Genomic DNA, 21,278 nt, shown 5'->3' on the forward strand with positions numbered 1-21,278 from the left:
ACAGACTGTGATGCTTCTTAATGATACATCTTCATGCAGCTAAAGCACTTACTGATAGTTGTAGATACCGAGTTTTCTTTGTTGCTGATAACTGTACGTTAGTTGAGTCTGATCTTCCTTTGGACTGCGATGTTGACAGCTGGCAGATTCTGTACCGACTGCCTTCCTTCAGCAGTGAACACACATCCAGCAGTGGACGCCAGATACTCAGGATCACTCCTAATAATGTCAGGTTAGGATTTAGGTGTGCAATATTAATAGAAAGGTTTTTAAACAAAATAAAACTGGAAACTGCAAGCTAGAACACTGTGGGGAAACTTCAAGTCTGCCTGTTATGTTGTCCAGTTACCCTGTACAGATAAAACTTATTTATAATTTTCCCAGTACTAACCTCTATGTTTTTCTTGCTTTCTATAGTCTACCACAAATAATTTCCATACAGTAGACACATCCCTTTTGGAAAAACCATGTTTTTCCTGTTCTGCAGACTCGACAGCCTTCTTGAATTCTTCCCGTATCCGAGTTTGTTTTTTATCGTTCATCAGCTGCTTGTGAGCATTCAGAGCTTTTAACTGATCTTCACTGAGATATCCCTGTAACCAAGAGAAAATGGATTCACTGTCTTTTTTTTTTAATTAATCAAGAAAACCCAACATACACTACTAGGACTTTTAATGCTGTATGTTAGCACAACTGGGGTCACCAATCTTGACTGGTACTCGGCTGATGCTCAGTTGTCTTAGCATTACATTATATACTGTTGTTATGTGGTAATTAGTGAGAAGCTTGCTTAAAACATATCAGTGCATTATTTCATACAACAGGCATGTCTGCCTGCTTAATAACAAATAAGACATCTTCTGTAAAGAAGTTCTGTAAGAAGAAGAGTCACACCTCCCAGCAGGCTGCTATCTCTGAGCTAACAGTGAATTTATGCTGAAATCATTGGGAGTGTTACTGTCCTGACCAACCCTTCAAGATCCAGTTACCATCACCACGGGTACGCATAACATTTTATCAAATTAAGTCACAGCTTATAATGGCTTTATGACAGTCAAGGACCTTGACTTGCAAAAGCACACATTTAATTTTTGACAGCTAGTAAGGACTACTCACCTACATCTAATTAATAAAGGCATTAAAAAAATGTGATTGTCTTTTTTTTTTAATATATCAAGAGAAAACAGCTTGTTCTCTTTTGCAATTTATGATATTATTCATCTATTTTAACTAGACTTCATTAAAATATTTTTCAAATTTTTAAGTAAACTTTTATTTACTTATAAATACGCATACTGTAGAAAATTCAGAAGGTGACAAAATAAATAGTAATTTAGTGGTTGATTTTAGCAGGAGATACTACTATATAGGAAATGATTCCACAGGTATTTCAAAAGTAGCCAGGTAGGCTGTACAGTTACCTCCATATAACTGGGATCAGCTGCATTCTGAATTGCTTCATAAAGTTCTGCACCATCTTGCAAATTATGGATTTGCTGCCTTGTGACTATGCGTGACCTTGGTGCTCTTCTGCAATTTCTCTCTGTTGAAAAAAATCTGTTACACTGAGTACAACAACCAGTACACTTCAAAAGCGAAGGAAAATTATGTAGGAAGCATGATAGTATGTAGGCATTGCTAGAATAAAACCACAAAATGCTTCCATATAGGGACAGATAGATTGACTGACTTTGAGCAACCTGGTCTAGAGGGAGGTGTCCCTGCCTATAGCAGAGGGTTGGAACGAGATGATCTTAGAGGTCCCTTTCAACCCAAACCACTCTGATTCTATGATTCTGTATTAGGAATACCAGCTAAAAGCCAAGTTATCTTCTTTATATTAACTGTTACTGTCTCCATTAAGCCATTTTTTATGATTCATCTTTGATGATTTCCTTCAGTACAGTAGACTCAGAATCATAGAACTGTGCGATCTAAATCTAGTGTGGCCTCACTAGTTTTGAGTAAAAAAGGGAGGATCACATCCCTTGGCCAGCACTCCTCCTAATGCAGCTGAGGATACTGTTAGCCTTTATTTGCCACTAGGGCATATTGCTGGCTCATGTTCAACTTGATGCCTACCAGGACCCCCAGGGGCTTTTATGCAAATCTGGTGAAGGCACACTGTCCCATCATCTAGATCAACAGTAAAGATGTTAAACTGGACTGTACAGCCAGTGTTGACCTCTGGGATCAACAACTACATGGTTAGCTTGCCTCCAACCAGACTTCATGTCACTCATCACTACTCTCTGGGCCTGGCTACTACACACTACACACTGCTACTACACACTACCCTAATGCTTCAACAGTTTAGGGGGATATTAATAGAAATAGTGTCAAAAGCCTTCCTGACATCGAGGCAGACAATACCTACTGCTACCTGCTTCTCCACTAAGCCAGTCATTTCATCAGAGAAGGCTATCAGCTTGGTCAGTTATGACTACCTATTGGTGAATCCCTGCTGACTATTCCCAATTGCTTTCTTGCCCTTCATGTGGCTGGCAATGATCAATTCTTCCAAAACCTTGGGGTTCAGTCAGGTTGACTGGCAGTAGTTAGTTGTCTGAGTACTCCTTTCCATCCTTTTTGAAGATTAGAGACACATTTGCTTTCCTCCAGCCTTCAGACACCTCTCCCAATCATCACAATAACAACAGTCAGCTCTCCCAGCACTCGTGCGCATTCCCCTAAGGGCCTACAGACCCCTGGGTTAGTATTCTCTAACCAAAGCCTCTTTCACCAAGGGTACGTCTTCCTTGTTCCAATCCTTTCCCCGGCCTCCATAGTGTGGAGTTCCTTAAGGCTTATCTTGCTAAGTAAGATTGAGGCAATAAAGGCATTTATACCTCAACCTTTTACATGTTCTGTTTCACCAGGGCCCGTGTCCCATTTAGTAACTCCACTGTCCTCAGTATCTCCACAGTCCCACAGTGTTTGCGAAAAAAATTGCTCAGTGCTCAGTCTTGGTGTTCAGCCGATTGAGATACACCCCCAGTAGAACCCACCCTAAAGGTGAAATGTTAAGTGTTGGCTTTTTGAAGAAAATGGAATTATGAATTCTATAATCCTGTACCATTTTCTAAACGTCATCTCAACGGTAATTTTTTGGTAGCTTGGCTACCAACAAGTTCAAGAAGAGTCTCCTACGTAGTTGCAAAGTCAGGAAAAAAGCATGTAGTTGGCTTTGTAACACATAGGAAGTGTAAAAAGAACAGCAAACCATGCAACGCACAGGCAACCTCTGCAGAAACCAAACCCCAACCATCATTTCTCTATCACCAGAAGTTTTTGCAATTTTCTTGAAACTCATCTGTGAACATCCAAAATGTTTATGTTCTTCATATATATTTTGAAATAACAAAAACTTTACCTTCGTGCTTTTCAAATTCTGCTTGAATTTTTGCAAATAGAGCTTCCAGTTTCTTTTGTTGATCCTCCGCATGCTTGGCAGCTTCCCTTTCTTCAGCTCGGCTGTTACGAAACACATATGAGCCAGCTGATGTCTTTTCCATCCACTGAAATATAAAATTTCAATATATATATTTCTTAATTTGTAACCCAATTTAGGTTTTTTTCAGTACTCACCATTAAGCAAAAAAGCTTTTAAAAGTGAACAAGTTTGTAAGTTCTTTTAGTATAACAAACAGAAAACAAAAAAACTAATAGCATTGGCTGGTAAATCTTCTCTTTAAAGTTATACAGACAGAACTGAGTTGTAGTCAAACCTGCATGACTTAACAGCTGAGGAAACCACAGATTGTAACAATGGGCATCAGTTATGCAATTTAGAAGATAGCTGAATTCCACCTGTAGATACATTTAGATATAAAGCAAATGCAGAGCTCAAAAAATATACCAGAAGTGCATTTTACTTGATTTGTCTTTCATCATTGACTGCACTGTTTCAGCATGCTAGATTAGATGCTGCAAAAGCACTATGATACTGTTCTGCAGCTGCCCTTAAACATTTGCTGCTTGAAGTGGTTCCATAGGATAACAGCTGTTTTCAGCATCCTATCAAAACTTGCATGCTTTAATGCCTTCAGTGCACGGTTTGAGGAGACAGGTGAGCCAAACACAAGAGGTCGCTGCTGGTGAAAAACGGTCTTCCTCTTTGCTTTTCCTCTCCCTTGCACTGGCTCTAGTCCTCATCTGTCTACCAGATCACATTAGCTTGCTAATTAAACAGCTGTTCGAGGGTGATTTTTTTGTTTGTTTGTTTTTGTCTTCTTACTCCATGTTTGGTGAACGAAATCAGCTATAGGACAGCAGCAGATCAGCTCCCGGGCACAGAAAAGCAGCAAAGAGTAGGATAAGGAAGGCTGAAGGACTGATCATTATGAGACAGTGAGCTACTGAAATAGGCTGTGTGCCTCATTAACTGCATGCCTAATACTTCCTGCACTATTTAGTCCCACAGCTGTAAGTACAGTTCTTGTGTCAAGGGGTGTAGCAATCAGAAGTCAAAGGGAGACAGATAGCCCAAATCTTCCTATAATTTGGTATAAATGAGCACGATTCCCAGTGTCTTAAAATAAATTTATATCAGCTTGTCAATCTATGGAGACAGTGAGAAACAAAGCACCACTTTCCTCCCTGGACTGGAAGCCATTTGCTGTGATGGTGTTAGAGATTACGGCTGCCTTCCTGGGAGTGTATGCTGATTCTTACAATAGGATACACCACTTATGAAAAATTAAAAACATTCACACTGCAAGAGTCAATTCTTCTCCAGTCGCACATAAGGATACCACTTCTTTAACTTATTTGTCTGTCCACATTATGTCACATTTGAGGAATGATACAGCAACCAGTCATTAGATAACATAGATCTAATAGAACCTGTCAGATTCATAAAAATATTTGTACCGTACCTGAATAGGATAAGTTCTTTGGACAACCACATCAATGCAGCCCACTGTACCACCCTCACTGTAAAGTGATGACAGAGGCAAAGGGAAAGGTCTGGGGTCCCGATGAAATCCCAGCTTTGTGTACCACCGTGCGCATCGCGTGCTGTTTGCTGCAATCTGAACACATTAAACGCTGAACGATGAGCTGGCATGCATGGGTCAAAAGGAACTCCAACTTAAGACAACTAAGTTAATGACTATTTTTACACTGACCTCTCTCACTTTTACATCTGAACATACCAGATTTTAATTTCAGGACTTCTTTTTGCATTGAAAAACTAATTCTAAACAAGTAGTAAAAATCTAATGAGTTCTAATTATCTAGGAAATGAGCACTTCTGAGATATGCCACTGTCTTATACAAAAGGAGCAATATTTTTATGCTGCAACTTCACATAGCACTTTGATGATCCTCAAACAAGTGAAGTCCTCCCTACCCAAGCCCCCCCTCCCACAAACTGTTTTCACCTCCCATTCTCCCTCAACCTCACACATTATTTATGATGAACATTTTCCTCAGTCTAATGCTTAACCATAACAGGAAACTGAAACTGACAAAACATGTAGCAAAACTTAACAGAATCTTATATAACTTTAAAAATAAAGTACTTGCATACTACTGATTTGATACTATTAACTTCTCTTCCAACTGTATTGACTAATATGCGTTAACTACCTTGTGTCTTACAAACCAGGTTATTGAAATCCAGACAAAAGCTTTTATGTTTACAAAAGCCCATCCACTTTACAGCATGGCTCAAGAAAATAGCAACTATTACATCTTTCAGGCATATCCGATCAAGCTGAACTAATATTTTGGTTTACCTTTAGCATAAGGGAATCTGGGGCTTCCAGTGGCGTACATCCATTTGGAGAGCCAATAAGTTCTGCTCCATGCACTATGATCTTCTGACCAACAGTCAGCCTTCTTCTATGTAAGAAAGCTTTGAGAGGTGGATCCAAAAGAGCTCTAATCCCATACCAGCCATCAGTAACTTCAATTATTGCTGCTGCTTTTTCACCTTCCGTGTTGTTATTACTATTACTAGGAGATACAGCAGTGTTCAGTGATAGGACTTTAGAAACACACAGCACAAGTGTTTTACCTGCTGCATCATCTCTCTCTGTTATTTTTTTGATTGCTGATCGTTTACTTTTATCGATTTCCAAGTCATACCTACAAAAAATGGATCCGTGACAGTACTGTAAGAAACAAAATCCATCACGTTGTTTTCCCATAAGTTGTTGCAAACTATTATTTAATCCATGTGATTAAGTGCCGCTGAAGAAAAATGGAAGTTACCTAAACATTCGCAGAGAACATGCACTATTACTTCAGATACAAACACGTATAAACTCAACAATTCAAACATTCTGATAAATACTAAATGCAACATAAAAGATCATAAAATATCATGAGCTATACAGCACACAGTCTCAAAATTACAACTTCAGCTATATTTCTACACACTTACCTATATTTCAACTGCAACAGCACTGTTTCTGGTGTCAAGCATCTGTTAGCAAATTTATGTGGAAAACACACTTCCATGGCTGCCAGTTTCCATACAATCCACCTATAATGATTGTAAACCCAGGCCTCTGTTATTAGCTTGGGATCCACACCAGGAGTATCGCAGAGAGCCCTGCAGATAAAGAGTTAACAAATTCATCTGAAATCCACTGTCAGTTTTGCCTATTTTTCGCTAGCATTGTATTCAGCATATGCAAACAGGTGACATTAACAAAGGAATGCTTATTACAGAGTAAATAAGAAGGTTACATTCCATAGCTTGGTGTGGTTATTGTCTAAATACTGAAGTTTTGCCCTTATAAGCTTTGGCAGCATGCATGTATATACATACACGCATGCATTCTTGAAACAGACCCTGAAGCCCAGCAGTAGCTGCAGGGGCAGGCCCTCTCTCATTCCTGCAGTTATGCTCACAGCACAGAAGGACAGAGGTGTGCTCTACTCTCTTTCAGCCCTGGAATATCCCCTGCTTGTTTGATTATTAACTGCATCCCCAGCAATACATTTCACTGCTACTAAAGTACTTCCTTCTCTCCACTGTGTGACAGCTTAAGCAGAGCTTTATACGGCGTTGATTTCAAGCTGTACCACCATGACTGTATGAGCTGGCTTGGACAACTGTTTTCCAACTCTGCCTGTCACTAGGAAGTTCATTTCATTGAAAGAGAAGGAATTAAACAAGCGATTCAAATAAGCCATTAGACTGATCAGAACAGTCCAACTAAAAAGAGAACTTCCAAATTGGCAGAAAGGCTCAAGATTTTAAGGAATGGTATTACGGTTGGATGAGGAACAGAAGCAATTTAGATGAATATACAGGAAGTTAAGGAGTAGGCATGACCATCAAATTAATTATCAAGTTGGAAGAGACATGGGCGGTCTTAAGCTTTAGGAGATACCCTGATCTTAAAAAGAATGATGTAATTCAGGAATAGAAGCCAGAATTCAGCCCAAGATTAAGATTCTAAATACTTAGGACTAAATAAAGGCATATGGAAGTTGATGGAGATCTAGTTACTATATTTAAAAGAATAAAGAGACTGATTCAGCTGACCAACCAGTGGATGTTTATTCTCAGCTATATGTTTTAACATACAGCAAACCCAGAAAAGATACAGGAACTGAAGGCAGTACTTGTGGAACAGCCTCTACGAGTTGTTTGCTCCAGGGTCAGATCTACACTGATACCCAGAGCAGGTTCTGACATCAAAAATGCCTTAGCTGTTCTGCAGTGAGCGGTACGTTGGTGGTTTCTCTTTTCTATTTCTGAAAAAGGAATGTGGGGAAAATTTTGTATCAGATGGTCTGAGCACAGAATCAGGAGCACCTGTGGAAAGGATAAAGACAAGCTTCCTCTGGAACAAGAAGTTGGACTGCTTAAAGTTTTAGCATATCTAATAATAAGTTGCTTTGTGCAAGTGCTTTAATATCTTTCCCATTCACGAGAAAACAGTGTAAAAATAATCAAGTTTACCTCCAACATGACCAAGCACTGATTGCAAGAACAGTGATCCAGAGTTGGGTGCATTGCTCCCAGGGTTCTACTGCTTCTTGACAAAAACAACCACAATCTCACATCTCCTATTTATTTTCACAGTGGTGTTGCTTGTTGGCCTAAAAATAGTGATTTTCACATGAGAGAAGAACAACCAGAGTGCTTTCTAAAATGCATGCAACTCCAGAACATTCATGTGTAGGTGAGGAGTCCTGCACACAGATGACCATCCCAGTCACTCTTTTATTCATTTAGTATAAATGTTTTGGCATACACCTAGCAAAGTATATCCACCAAACATTCAACACTCATGTCACTGCTGGGGAGAAATGCTGAATTTGAGACCGTATTGCTAATATCAGAACACCTGCCAGAAAAGGAGGAACCACAAGCCACAGGTTAGGTCAAGTTCTGCATACTCTGCCTCCAAGTGACTATTTCAATGTGTATAGCTACATGCTGCACAGCTGTCAATGGAACAGCAAGGTCATGGCGATGCCATAGGATGCAGAATGGAACTGTATGTAGATTAGCTTTGCCTTATGGCATTTGGAATAACCACAATATGCTTTAAAGACTATAACTCAAGAACTTGCATAGCTGATATTAATAAAGGGATCAAAGTTGTTCAATGTCTCCATTGATAATCCAGATGATGGCATCAAGTTTGCAGGTGACGCTGCATTTGGGGAAGTGATTGACAAGTTGAAAGGCAACTCAGTTTTGCTATTTAGAGGGACTAGGACAAGCTGGAGAAACAGGCTTGTGGGGATTTCATGAAATTCAACAAGAGAGAAGTCTTGCATCTGCAATGGAATAACCCCATACAACACTAATAGACCAACGCTGACTCTAGGAGACAGCTTTGCAGAAAAAGATCCAGGGTCCTGGTAAACCACACGATGACTGGGAGGCAGTAGGTGTCTTTGCAGCAAAGAAATGTCACCATGTTCTGGGCTATTAAGAGCGAAGCCTGAAAGGGAGTGATCCTTTGCCTCTCTTCAGCACTTGACGGACTACATGTGAAGTACTGCATTCAGAGTTGGGTTCATCTGGACAAAGATGCTGGTATACTGGAGGAGCAAACCCTGCAGAGGGCCACCAAGATTGGAACCCATGTACTCTCAGAGGCTAAGCATGTGACACACAAGTAAAGGCTAGGAAAGCTGGGTTTGGATTTAAGAGAGAAGTTAAAGACCTTGTTGCTGCCTGTAACTACATGATCAGAGAATTCACAGAAGGCAGGCATAGACTCTTTTCAGAAGCACATGACAACAGGATGAGAGGCAACAGAGAAGTTGGAAGATGCAAAACTCCAATTGGAGATAAAAGGCTTTTTTTAAACCATGAGTATCAGCTGGCATGGGCGATACAGAGAGGCCATCACTGAAGGTATTCAAGACTCAGCCAGTCAAGTCCCTGATTAATTAGTCTAATTACATCTGCTTTGAAGAGGCTACATTAGTCTACACAGTAAATTTACAAAGCTACAATAACTTCATTTAAGCCAGTAACAGTTGTACTGAAAATGCAGTCAAAAATTACTGAGTGTTTGACTTCTTCTAGGGGATATGAGAATCACAACTAATAAATACCATATTTGCCTCAAGTTTATAAGTAATAATACCTGTAAAATTCCTTTTTTCCAGCCTTTCCCTCATCTGTAGGTATCAGCCATCCTCCATCAGCAAGTTGTATCCCATTTCCTGCTAATAAATACTCCTTACTGAAAAATTCTTCAATGAGAAACTGAAATGATTCTGCATTTGTGCTGTTAACTTGTATGCAATGTTTTGAAACTCCGTATGTGTAAAGCTGAAAAAGATGAAAAAGACAAAATAATGACAGTACAGTTAGAATTCTACTAAGACCTTTTATATGTAATGCTATAAACTGCCATGAAATACCTCCTTGATCTTGAGAGAGCTTTTGTGTGACCTTCTTATATGCAATCCAAGAAGAATGGAGGAACTCAAATTATTTTAGCAGAAAAATCACACTGTACTCTAAAAAAGCACTGTACCAAAAGTGAAAGGCTTTTGATATTGACTTATCTGAGCTTAAATTTTAACCATGTATTGTCTTAAGACAGCTTTTCCTAGAGACTGAAGTTGCTGGTAACCATCATCAGTGGATTTTTTTCCTTGTTTGATGTTTCTCTTGTTTGATTCTAACACTACAGAGATGTTTATGATCCTTATTATTTGGAATATCTCTTAACTGTGGATATGCAGAAATATTTTAAAACTGTCACAAGTGTTCTAAGAGTTACTGTAAATACTTATCTCAAAACTGAAGATATATACTTCACTTAGATGTGTCTATTCTAAAGCTGTTGATTTTTTGTTTTCTAGTTTTAGGGAACACGCTCCTCCAAAGACAAAGTAAAAAGGTATCATCGATACATATACCTTTTCTGTAGAATGAAAACTGGGTGTTTCCTCTTCTACTGCAGTTTTCAAAGAGATTCTATTTCTTGCAGATGTTTTAGTGACATAAAGGCTGCCTGGCTGTGGGCTAATATTTTGCCTATATTTCTTTTTAATTCTCATTTCCTGTAGATCTCTAGCACAGTGAAGATTTGCCATCATGTTGCTTGTAACTGCAAAGAAAAGAAATTCACCAAAACCCTCTTACAGTATGTATCAATTTAAGACATGCATTCGTACAAGTAGATTCAGAGAATCACTATTTTCTAAGGCACTATCCAGATTTTCAGAATCTGCAACAGGCTAAATATTCAACAGTGCTTGCTGAAGGCATTAAGTAATATTTATAATAGAATGAATATGAAGTCTAACTTAAACTAAACTTAATGCCACATATTTTTCTCACCAGATTGAGCTCTGTCTTTACAGAAAACTACAAATGAACGGAAACTGCTTAATGATGGCCAGAGTCCAAACTCCTGAGATTATACAGTAATTCTGCAATTGCTCACACACCTGCTTATGCCAATATACACAATGAGTCCTTCTGAGGAAATCCAGATTATCTGATTGTAATACTTTCATACATTATACATGCTGGAACATTCAAGAACACTTAAAAGGCTTAAGTCCACAAACTAGAGAAAGTTACACAGCTGAAAATGTAAACTGTTTCTCTGAAAAAGACTGAATCAACCACTTGCATGGCTAGGCCTACGCTTTCACTAGAAAGCAGAATGAATAAAGCTTCTATAAAAGTGAGTGAAGTACACAAGGTTAGTCTTCAGATTCCTTAGAATATTTTACTTAAGTATATAAAATCAGATATCAAATGAAATAGAAACTATCTTAAAACTTGTTACTGAAACAGTGTGCAAAAAACTTTTTCCTGTTCTGCATTAACTTTGGTTAGCACAGTGATGGTTAGCATTCACAACAGGTAAGTGATGAGATCTGAAAATACCTAAATTGTCATTTTCTATGTCAGTGACCGCTGCATGCAGGATGCAGGACTGGTGATCCTGAGCTTCAGCACTATTTTGTTCAACTGGGATTTGATTTAATTCCCTCTCCTCCGTCACACTGTTTCTGATTGGTGAGTGACATCTCTTGCTGCCGCCTTGTTCACCTGTAGAAAGTGTCAGCTTGGTTTTGAAGGGTGGAACAAAAGTTTTAACAGCTTTGCCTGACTTGCACGAACTTCTTGTTTCCTCGCTATCCTTGGCCACGGCCTTATGTGGAGTAAAAAGCCCTGAAGCACCACTTGAAGACTGCCGTAGGGCACAGTGCTGAAAAACGGCAGGTATAGATTTAAATCCTTTCAAGTCTTGATCAGGAAGAGTAAGTGTAGGGTTCCTGACTTCTTGTCGTTCCTTAGTAGTCCTACAGATGAAAACATAGTGGCTTCAGCATGTTGACAAAAAGCCTCATCAGTTCCAACATTCTTAATTTAGTAAATATGACTGTCAACACTATATTGATAAAAAGATGAGGTTTTAGACTTTTTTTTTCCTTAAATTGAATGCTTAATTTGTTTCTAATTAAAAAAAAAACAAATGAAAGTGTAAACTTTGCTCCTCATCTCATTGGTCTCCTGCACCAACATGTGTTGCACGGTCATTTCATATGTTTATTTTGAAATGAAATTATTAATCTTTAAGAAAATTGGGATCGGAATTACTATCATATGTCTTTTAAAGTTACAAAGACTTGCAAGAAATTGCGTTAGAAAAACTCTACAATACATGAGAAGTTTCTCACCCCAAAGGTTGACAAGTTACTGGTTTTAAAGGAACGTGGTACATAAATTTTCTTCTGTCTTTGAAAATGCCTGTAAGGTAATTAGGAAAAAAAAGTTTGAAGTGGTACATTACATGGATGGATATCTACAGCACATTTCTTCTATATTCATGTTATAAATACACAGATTTCCAGATTGGATTTAAACAGATTTGTTACATTTGGTTATATAAACCCAATAAAGAAAGAAAAAGCAACTGTCTTCAATATTACTGAATCTGACAAAAAATGAGGTACAGATCTGTCTCATAATCTGACGGCAAATAGAAATATTATTTCTATTTGCCATTTCAGTGACTAGCTTCCTTTGGGATGCAAGCTGTTTTGCTAATATTTGTTTGATATAAGCAATATAATGACCCTGACAAAACAAAGGATATTACAGGTTGCTACAGACCACTGGAAGACCTTTAAAAGAGACACTTAAAAAATGGAAGTGAAGACACAACAAGTCAGGCACTGGAAGAGAAGACTTCTACAGGCTCTCAAGAAATTTGACTGTGGGTAAAAGCAAGGAAAATAACAGAATTCTCAGTAGTCTAGTGACAGGTCCTTGTACATTCTATCATCAATGCAAAATTCATTTCCAAGGCACGATATTTAGTAATCATATGTTGTCCAATACATAAACCTGAGAAATTAAAATGTGAAGTTATCCCCATGGGACTGATTTTTTATTTTATATTTTTCTTAAAGATTCTTCTCTCTTGAGAACAACTGACTGGGATATCTTTGGAAAGATGACAATCAACCACATGCCATGTTTTCTGACAAAAAAAATTTAAAAGTATCTTCCCTTGTCAGCTTGTCAGGCATTCAGTGAGTGTACTGGTGGTCATTTGAAGAAACTGTAAATGCAGAATTAATTCCAACACATCCGGTGTCACACACAAGTTCTGATACGTTTTATTTCAGGCTCTTGGCAGTAAAAACACAGACTGAAAACCAATAATTAGCTGAGGCTCTCTCTAATTATGCCTCAGTTGTTCCTCAGTAGCTGCACGCAGATCTAAAAGATAAATCACCAGAGCGCTGAGCTCCTAAAAGCTCCCATTTGTAAGCCTGCAAGATGTTTTAGGCTCCTGAAATGGAAACGTTTAACATGTATTTGATTCCAGGCAGGCTTCTCATTCAATTTAGAACTCATTTAGCAACTTTAAAAAACATCAACAACAAAAAACCCAACAACTACGTTTGCAATAGAAAAGGAGACATTTGCACAAAACTTCTCTTTCAGACTTTCTAAGGATGCGCTTATCTCGCTATTAGCAACAGATCTAAATCATGTCAGCCTGGAATTTAAACCCGTTTGTTGGATGCCCTTCGGTTTCCAGGAGGAAGTTTCAGATGACAAGTCACAGCTACAAGATGCCACATGTTCCTGAAGCCAGAGGCAGGACTGCTCTGGAAATTAGAACTGCTTTCATTTGTTCCACCAGAGTAACGCTGTTAAGATTCCGCTGCAGGGTAGGATAATATTTATGTATGACGGGTATAAATTATTCTCTGGCAGCAACTTACAAATTCGATTAAAAACTTTAAAAAATTAATTTCATGCTTAGAACAAATTTAGCAGCATGCAGTAACCAATACATTTGTTCAAAAGAGACACTTCTTAGGACTCAAACACCTCGTTACAAAATCATTTCTGCACACTGATGTGGGTGAGACACTGCACTTACTACGTATATAAATGCTTGGTGCTTTTGTACTGCCAAAAGGAAGCCAGCCCTGTGGGTAACTGCGTACCCAACAGGTACCTAAGAAATTGTCTATGAGTTGAAATAAGGTGTTTAAGAACAGTGGTTTTAATCTCCCATGAACTACTGAAAATATTATGCTGTTCCTTTTTTTTCCCCTGTATCTGATGCAGTGAAAGAAAACATTCACAATTTCAGATTAAGTATGACTCTCATTTCAACTTTCTCCTTAAAAATCTAGATAATATTTTGAAGTACTTTATTTAATGTAGTAATTCTCTCTTGCAAAAGAAATTCAGATATAATCCCATTTTGAGCAACGCGGTATAGAAGGTACCTCCTTAAAGGGACAAAAAGGTAGACCAAAACAGGACCAAATATCTGACAACAATAACAGTAACCGGTTAGCACCACTGCTTTGCAGTTTCAAGGCATGTGCCATTCACTTTAGAGAAAGAAATAATATAAGATTATCCTTTTAAATTCTTGCAATGAGTAACGCAGGTTGCTACCTAGGTTAGAGGACAGCTGGCTGAGGCAATTAAAAATGGAAATGACCGCAATGAGATGCAAGTAATTTTCTCAGAACAACCCAGCAATATTACAGCAGCCTGTATGTGAAAGGGAAGTCCTCTGTAACACCAAATCAATCCACCCAAAGTGCATTATTTTACACGTTGTATCACTTCCAAAGCTTCAAAAAGCAGCAGCTGCAAAGAAACACCTCTCATCTCAGGCTGGTTGGCAATAATTACTAGCTGCACAAGCTGTTCTGATTTACTCTGTACACACTGCTACTGAATTCTAGGTGACAGCAGGCAGTGCTTCCAAAGAACAAGCTCCTTGAAAAACACAGTTTATCCCATAAGCAAAAGCAGCATCCACAGTCACATTACCCTAACACAACAAACCATAATGAGCTTCTCATAGAGCATCAGCTCAAACTTCAAAACCTTAATTTCCAGAACCTCCAGATAACTTGGTATGAAATATTAAAAACATCTGTAACACAGCTATCAGCAAGCACATTCCACACTAGTTATTATGAAATAAAATCATCAGTACCTTCTTAATTTCCTGTAGATACACATTTTGATTGAAAAATCACAGATCAGTAAAACACATTCCTCCTACCAAAGCTGGTAATAGTGAGCTTTACTTCCATGAGAAACTGAATGAGTTCCTACCATACTGGAAATAAAGCAGGGTTCTTGCAAAAGCAGTGCAGCTTAATGTATTTAGATACCACATGGTAAGGCATGCTGTTAATTACAAGACTCCAAGTCAGCAGAGACATTACTATAGAAGTTTCCTGAATTTTCATGACTATAGTGATAAAAGAATCACTTAAGCAATCACTTTCTTTTAGTTAACTGGAAACTAAAGAATTTTAAAGGTAACGCCTAACATGAGATTACTACTTAGAACATAAGAATACCAGGATTACCATCAGGAGTGCTTTTCAAAGGTTTCACAGATTTGGGGGGAATCTTCATCTTCTCAAATTCAAGCAGTAGCTGTCTTTTAATTGGAGGTTCTCCTAGGATAAAAAAAGGGATGTTTCTTTTAAGTTCAGTTTCTTGTCAATACCGTACAACTAGACTAAATTGCTAAATAAAACACTGAAGAGGTCGTGGCAAGCAGAATTAGTAAGTTTTTGGATGACTTTACCATCCTTTTCCAACACAGAGCTAGTTCAGCACGGTTTGCAAAGTTTTCTTCTGCACAGGAAGAAGCCTGTATGGTCCTACCAAGAACGGTTTCAAGACTCCGTATAAGGCAGCCTGTGTCAGACTACTGTCTCATCAGTACGTCTGTTCCCTCCAGGTTACAGTCCAGCTGTGACGTGGACTGACTAGGGTTGGCCTGACATAGTCTCATATACCTTTTTATGCCTACGCACACTTGTTAGTCTTCCCAACACTTGTACCTGAACTTGTGCAGCTAAACGAGTCTATGGTGACCCACTCCCCATTAAAAAGAAATCAATGCTAAATGCAAATCACAACAACCTGTTATTATTGAATCAAACAGATATAAGACAAAGACCTACCATGTGAGTCTTTTTCATCCAAGTGTCTCTTCCCAAAGGGCTTGTTTTGAAAGTTATCTGACATTTTGCCAAAGGACTGTGCAGACTTGACCTGGACTCCAGAATCCGAAAGATCATCTTCCATAAAGGCTTTTGCACTTTCTACAGCCTCTGTTTTCAAGTAGTCTTTTGGAGTTTGGAAAATGTTTATTTCTGCTTTAGATGTAGCACTGCATAAATCTGATTCAGACTCTGTTTTTATCCCCAGATTCAGCTCTCCTTTTCTGAAAAATCTGGTCTCTTCTTGCTCAAAGCTATTTTTAAATGGTGCTGACTGGCTGTTTCTCTTACTATGTGGTACATACTCAGTAATTTTGACACGGTGAGTGCTTGGCAAAGACTTCATTTTTTCAGGGTGAATGCTTTTCAAGTCAAGCTCCTCACTGCAGCTTTTTTCAGTTTTGGATTCTGAAATTACTTTACCAGTTAAATATTCTGCATGTTGACCACTCTCTTTAATTTCACAAAGTTCATTTGTAACACCAAGCTCACTGCTTAAAAAGCCATCTGCTTCCTTTAAAATTGCCTTTGCTTTCTGATAGGCACTTTCAGAGATGGTCACTTGCTTTCCACTTGCAGTGCTGAACCCCAAAGCAGGACTTGAAATCTTATCCGTGCTGGCATTCTCCTTCCCTCTTGGCAGCAGTAGCTGCATTTCTCTAGGAAATACTTCACCATGGTTTGTGGATTTCTCAACGTCTTCAAGCAAATGTGCATCTTGTAGCCCTGATGAATGGCTACCTTCCATTTCAGAAAAGAGCTGTCTAGCTTTCTTTAGCGACTCTTCTGATAGTTGCACAGGCTTCCCACTTGCCGTACTGAAAAACCCAAGGTTGCCTGAAGGACCTGACTGCTCCATCTGCTTATCTGGCACAGGAAAGTGTCCTAAAAGCTTACTCTTCTGCTCAAAGCATTGCATCTGAAAACCTGGAACAGAATCTGCATCTGCAAACATGTTTGCGCCTTGGTGATTGTTTTCAATAAGATTCCCATTTCCATTAATAAAATGAGGTGCAGCCACATTCATCTCACTTTTTCTAGTATCTAAAAATGTAGCAAAACCAGGACCCCCAGCATGAATGCTGAAAGATGAACTTCCAGCAATTGCTGTTTGATTAGTTCCTGATTTAGTCTCAATTTCAGATTTTACAGATGCATCACAGTCTGTTTGAAACATTTGTCTGATGCTTGCTAATGCACTTTCTGAAACAGAGACTGCTTTACCTTTTGCTGTACTGAACACTTGTTTCAGATCACTCTTTTGACTTTCAGCATTAAGTGATGTTTCTTGTAAGCAGGTTAAATTAGTTTCATCTTCAGGAAGATCAAATTCAGACTGTTCTTGGTGAGCATTATCTACAGTATTTGTGAAACTGTCTGTATTAGAACAAGGTTCATTTAAACGTTTTAAGTCAATCTCCTTATTGCCGCAGTTCAGATAAGGTGAGGTACTTCTTGGAACACTACCACGAGGTAAGAGGAAGGACTGATTAGACTTGCAACTATCCTCAGCAGATACAGTCTGAATAATACCACCAGGCACAGAATTATCTGCAAGGTGACTCGACACCTTTGTTAAATGCAGAGATGTAGCACACTTCAGAGAAGAGTCAGGTTTGCTTTCTGAATTATCCCTCTTTGTTGCTGAGTATTCCACATCTCTCTCTGCAAACTGTTTTCTGTCTTCAAGCAAAAGAGTTCTACTTAAAGAATTGTTCCCATGTACAGGAAGAGATTCTACTTCTGACTTTCCAGGTCTGACATAAGCTTCCTTATTTGCACATGGAGCTGCCAAATTTCTTTCACAATCTTCATCCACATTAATAAATGCACCCACTTTAATGCTGTCATGATTAACAGCTTGTATAATGGGACTCTCCTCTATTGTCTGCTTTAGTCGGTCCCCAGGTTCTTCAGGAATAAGCTTATCTTTAAAATTAAGTACATCTGCATCACAATGAGCAGTACTGTCCATACATAAGTCACGGTCTTTAACATAGCTTTTATTACATTTTCTTAAGCAGTCCTCAAAACAATCATTATCATCTTTTCCTAAATTAACATTATTTTCTGAAAAAAACTCTTCAGCTTTAGCCAAAAATCCATCAGCAATTGTTATTTTCTTGCCACTAGCAGTACAGAAACCAGTCAGATAAGTTCCCTTAACTTTGTTTTTGTCAACATCCATCTCTTGCTCGGAAGGTACTTGATGACGTTGGTTAGAGCCTATTTTAATCTCACTTTCACTCACAAACAGGTTCTTATAGGTGGAGTCTTCTCCTTCCACACTGACACTATTTGTCTTTTGTTTACTAGATTTCTCTGAAACATCTGTATCTCTTTCCCCACATTGTACGTTGAGATCACGTAGAGAACTACGGAACGATGAATCAGAAATGGATACAGTATCAGTATCTGCAGCTTGACGGTTTAGCAGCAAATGCTCATCTTCCTGCTTTCTGTCTTCTTTCTGATTAGGGGACAGGTTTTCCATTTCATCTGAAACATTTAAATCATGTTCTTCTGCACTAGTAATATTATCTCCTAGACAAATCAGATATGAAGTGTCTTCTTGCAAACAACCTTCAACTTCGCTGTTTCCTTGATTCAGAAACTGATCAGAATTTTTACAGTTCTGGTGAGGTTTTTTAAAGGATGACGGACTGTTTCTCATTCCAGAGGCAGAATATCCACCATTAGTACAACTGAAATCAACATTATCACTTAATATTTCTGTCCAGTTTTCTGTATTTTCCTTACATGGTGAACTAATATTTTCTGCATATTTTTTCTCTGAATGGTGGGAAATGGGACCTACGCTTTTTATGTTTGGAACACAAAGTATTCCTCCTTCATCTTCTTTTGTCTGGCATCTGAGAAAATTCCAGTTAGAAGATACACGCCCATCTGAATTGCAGCATCTGGTATTAGTTCCAGAAGATTTAAACAAAAAGTTATCATCATCCAAGTCCTTGAAAAGCTCTGCAGATCTGGTCAAAGCTGCCTTAGAAATATTTATTTTTTTACCTCCAGCTGAAGTAAATCCTACAAAATTAGAAAAGCTGTCCCGTAAAGGTACCGGACAGCTCTCATGGCTGGATATTCTACTTTCATTTCTGTCCAAGTTAGTAAAAGTAACTTTTCTTTTATTTTTATGAAAAACCACTGTGTCTTCTTTTTCATATTCTACCATTTTACATTCATTTTCATTTTTCAACTTACTGCAATACTCGTCATTTATTACATGATTTTCAGATTTAAGAGTGCTATAGAAATTAGTATCTTCCCCTGCTTCAGAAGCATTTTCCACATTCGTTGCTCCAAACTGCTGAATGTGACTTTGTATCATGTTACTTTGCTTTCTAAATTGTGTGAATTCAAACTGGCTACCCGTTTCTTCCAAGATATTAGAAAGTTCAGCAATTTCAGCTTCTTGGCTTGCTGTCAAAGACTGATTTGGTTCTTGCACAGATAGTTGATTTCTAGGCGAGTTTTTACATAAATCAACTTTACGTGGAATATATTGCATACACCTTGTCTGCAAACCAGATGAAGTACTGCCTGTTTTGCTTTCCAAATCTGAGGAAAATATATTCTCCTTTTGAACTCGATTTGAAAAATTTCTGACTCTTTCCATGGAAGAGGCTTCAAAGAATTCATTTTCAATATCTTTGAACAGCATTTTGCCTTTCGCTATGCTGCTTTCTGAGAATTTAATCTGCTTATTGGAAGCAGTCTGGAAGCCACCAAAGCTCAAACTTGAACTGCATGCGTTAAGATCTCCTGATGATTTCCCTTTATGTTCTAGGCTTTCAATTGGCTTTGTGTTGAAATACACAGGTGCTACTTGTCTATCTTCTTCAGAAACTACTTCATTCAAAGAATTATCTATACAATCCAAGAATTCTTCAGCAACCTCTATAGATTCGTTATTCCAAGCAGCTGCTTGAGGGTTTTCACTGCTTTTAATAGAGAGTGTTTCTTGATTTTCATCTACATCTTCTTTTCCCCGTTGTTTTAAGCTAGTACTATTGTTTTCTAAGCAGTTTATTCCCAAAGGTGCAACTATTTCCCTACATTCAGCTACTGACAACTGATCTGAAGCACGTCTTTTATCAGCCAATATTTTATTGCAAGAGTTACTACTGACTCTGTTCATGCCAAACTTGATGTGACTCAAAGTATTATTGAACTTGCTGTTTGTCACAAACGCAGTGCCATGGTGCATATCAATCAAGCAATCACTACAACTAGGAGAGGACTGTGGAGGCTGTCCTTTAGGGCTCCGAGGTACAGCAGCTCGACTGTTCACATTAGAAACGGTATATGTATCATTCTTGCCTTTCCTTAAGCAACAGTCTTCAGGAAACAATCTGGAATGCCTTCTTGCCATTAGGTATGCCGAAGTTAGTACCTTATGTTTTATATTTGAAATTCTTCCACTGTTTAAACAATCTGTTGTGTCTTCACTCTCAGTATGAGAAGCTTTTAAGCATTTAAATGAGGTAGCAGGTTGATACTCTCTTGCATTTTTCCCTGACTCACTCAGCTCTTGTTTCAGCCTATTGTTGACAGAATTATCAGATGAGTTATCCATTATATCTACCTTTATGGTAAGAGTGTTTAAATTATTTTCTTTGATATTTGATTGCCTCTCAGCCGAAAGCAAGCAGTCTACAAGAAAAGACATTAGAGAAAAGATATATTAAACTAGCTCTTATTTATTCAAACAAATGCAAATTCAAATTTTCATACACTATTGGCCTCTATGATCTTTTCTATATATGCTTAACACTGGTACCATAAATAACACTTTCCTTTTCAAATGTGAATGCCTTGAAAGGACTTGTGATCTGTCTCATCTAATTTTATCCTAGTAGCTAGTAACAAGTAGGCTATAGTTAATGCCATCATGAAACAAATAATTAGTTGTAATGAAATTTGAAAAGAAGAGCTTCCATTCCTCATGTCTCAACACAAGGCTTTGTTTCAAACTTTACAGAATGGTAATTCTGTTCCTAATGTTAAGCAATTTTTCTACCAAGAGTAACAGCTTCTAAAAATAGGAGTATGTCCTTGCTTTCATTAAATATATATGTATGTATATTCAATATTTTGTGCTACCAGAAGAAACAGATCAACAGTCTTAAATCCCCTAATTTTAGAAAAAAAAAACTTTAACATTCTGTTTATAACATCTAAGAAATCATCAGGATACAGGATGGCCCTTGACACTCTGGATGCCTGAACAGCATTGACAAACATAATTGATGTGCTTAATTAGAATAGTGGCTCAGTGTGGAAGTTTCTGT

At 38.1% G+C, this 21,278-nt stretch overlaps 1 protein-coding gene and 1 long non-coding RNA gene across 3 annotated transcripts in view; one reads left to right on the plus strand and one right to left on the minus strand.

Moving 5' to 3' along the window:
- Positions 1-21,278, minus strand: part of BRCA2 (BRCA2, DNA repair associated) — a 36,750-nt gene that overhangs the window by 3,249 nt on the left and 12,223 nt on the right. For both annotated transcript variants that reach the window (NM_204276.3, XM_025150482.3), the window contains exons 11-23: positions 15,928-20,640; positions 15,322-15,414; positions 12,136-12,205; positions 11,339-11,757; positions 10,357-10,547; positions 9,573-9,760; positions 6,392-6,562; positions 5,742-6,093; positions 4,878-5,033; positions 3,374-3,518; positions 1,422-1,543; positions 392-593; positions 53-219 (exon numbers count right to left, since the gene is read on the minus strand). In NM_204276.3, the coding sequence (NP_989607.3) occupies positions 53-219; positions 392-593; positions 1,422-1,543; positions 3,374-3,518; positions 4,878-5,033; positions 5,742-6,093; positions 6,392-6,562; positions 9,573-9,760; positions 10,357-10,547; positions 11,339-11,757; positions 12,136-12,205; positions 15,322-15,414; positions 15,928-20,640 (6,989 nt within the window). The remainder of the gene's footprint in view (positions 1-52; positions 220-391; positions 594-1,421; positions 1,544-3,373; positions 3,519-4,877; positions 5,034-5,741; positions 6,094-6,391; positions 6,563-9,572; positions 9,761-10,356; positions 10,548-11,338; positions 11,758-12,135; positions 12,206-15,321; positions 15,415-15,927; positions 20,641-21,278) is intronic.
- LOC121113385 lies at positions 10,463-12,835 on the plus strand. Its single transcript, XR_005861411.1, has 2 exons — positions 10,463-10,583; positions 11,363-12,835. It is a non-coding gene; the product is annotated as an uncharacterized LOC121113385 (long non-coding RNA).

This window comes from Gallus gallus, chromosome 1 (assembly GCF_016699485.2).
Source record: "Gallus gallus isolate bGalGal1 chromosome 1, bGalGal1.mat.broiler.GRCg7b, whole genome shotgun sequence".
In the NCBI taxonomy this organism is placed as follows: Eukaryota; Metazoa; Chordata; class Aves; order Galliformes; family Phasianidae; genus Gallus; species Gallus gallus.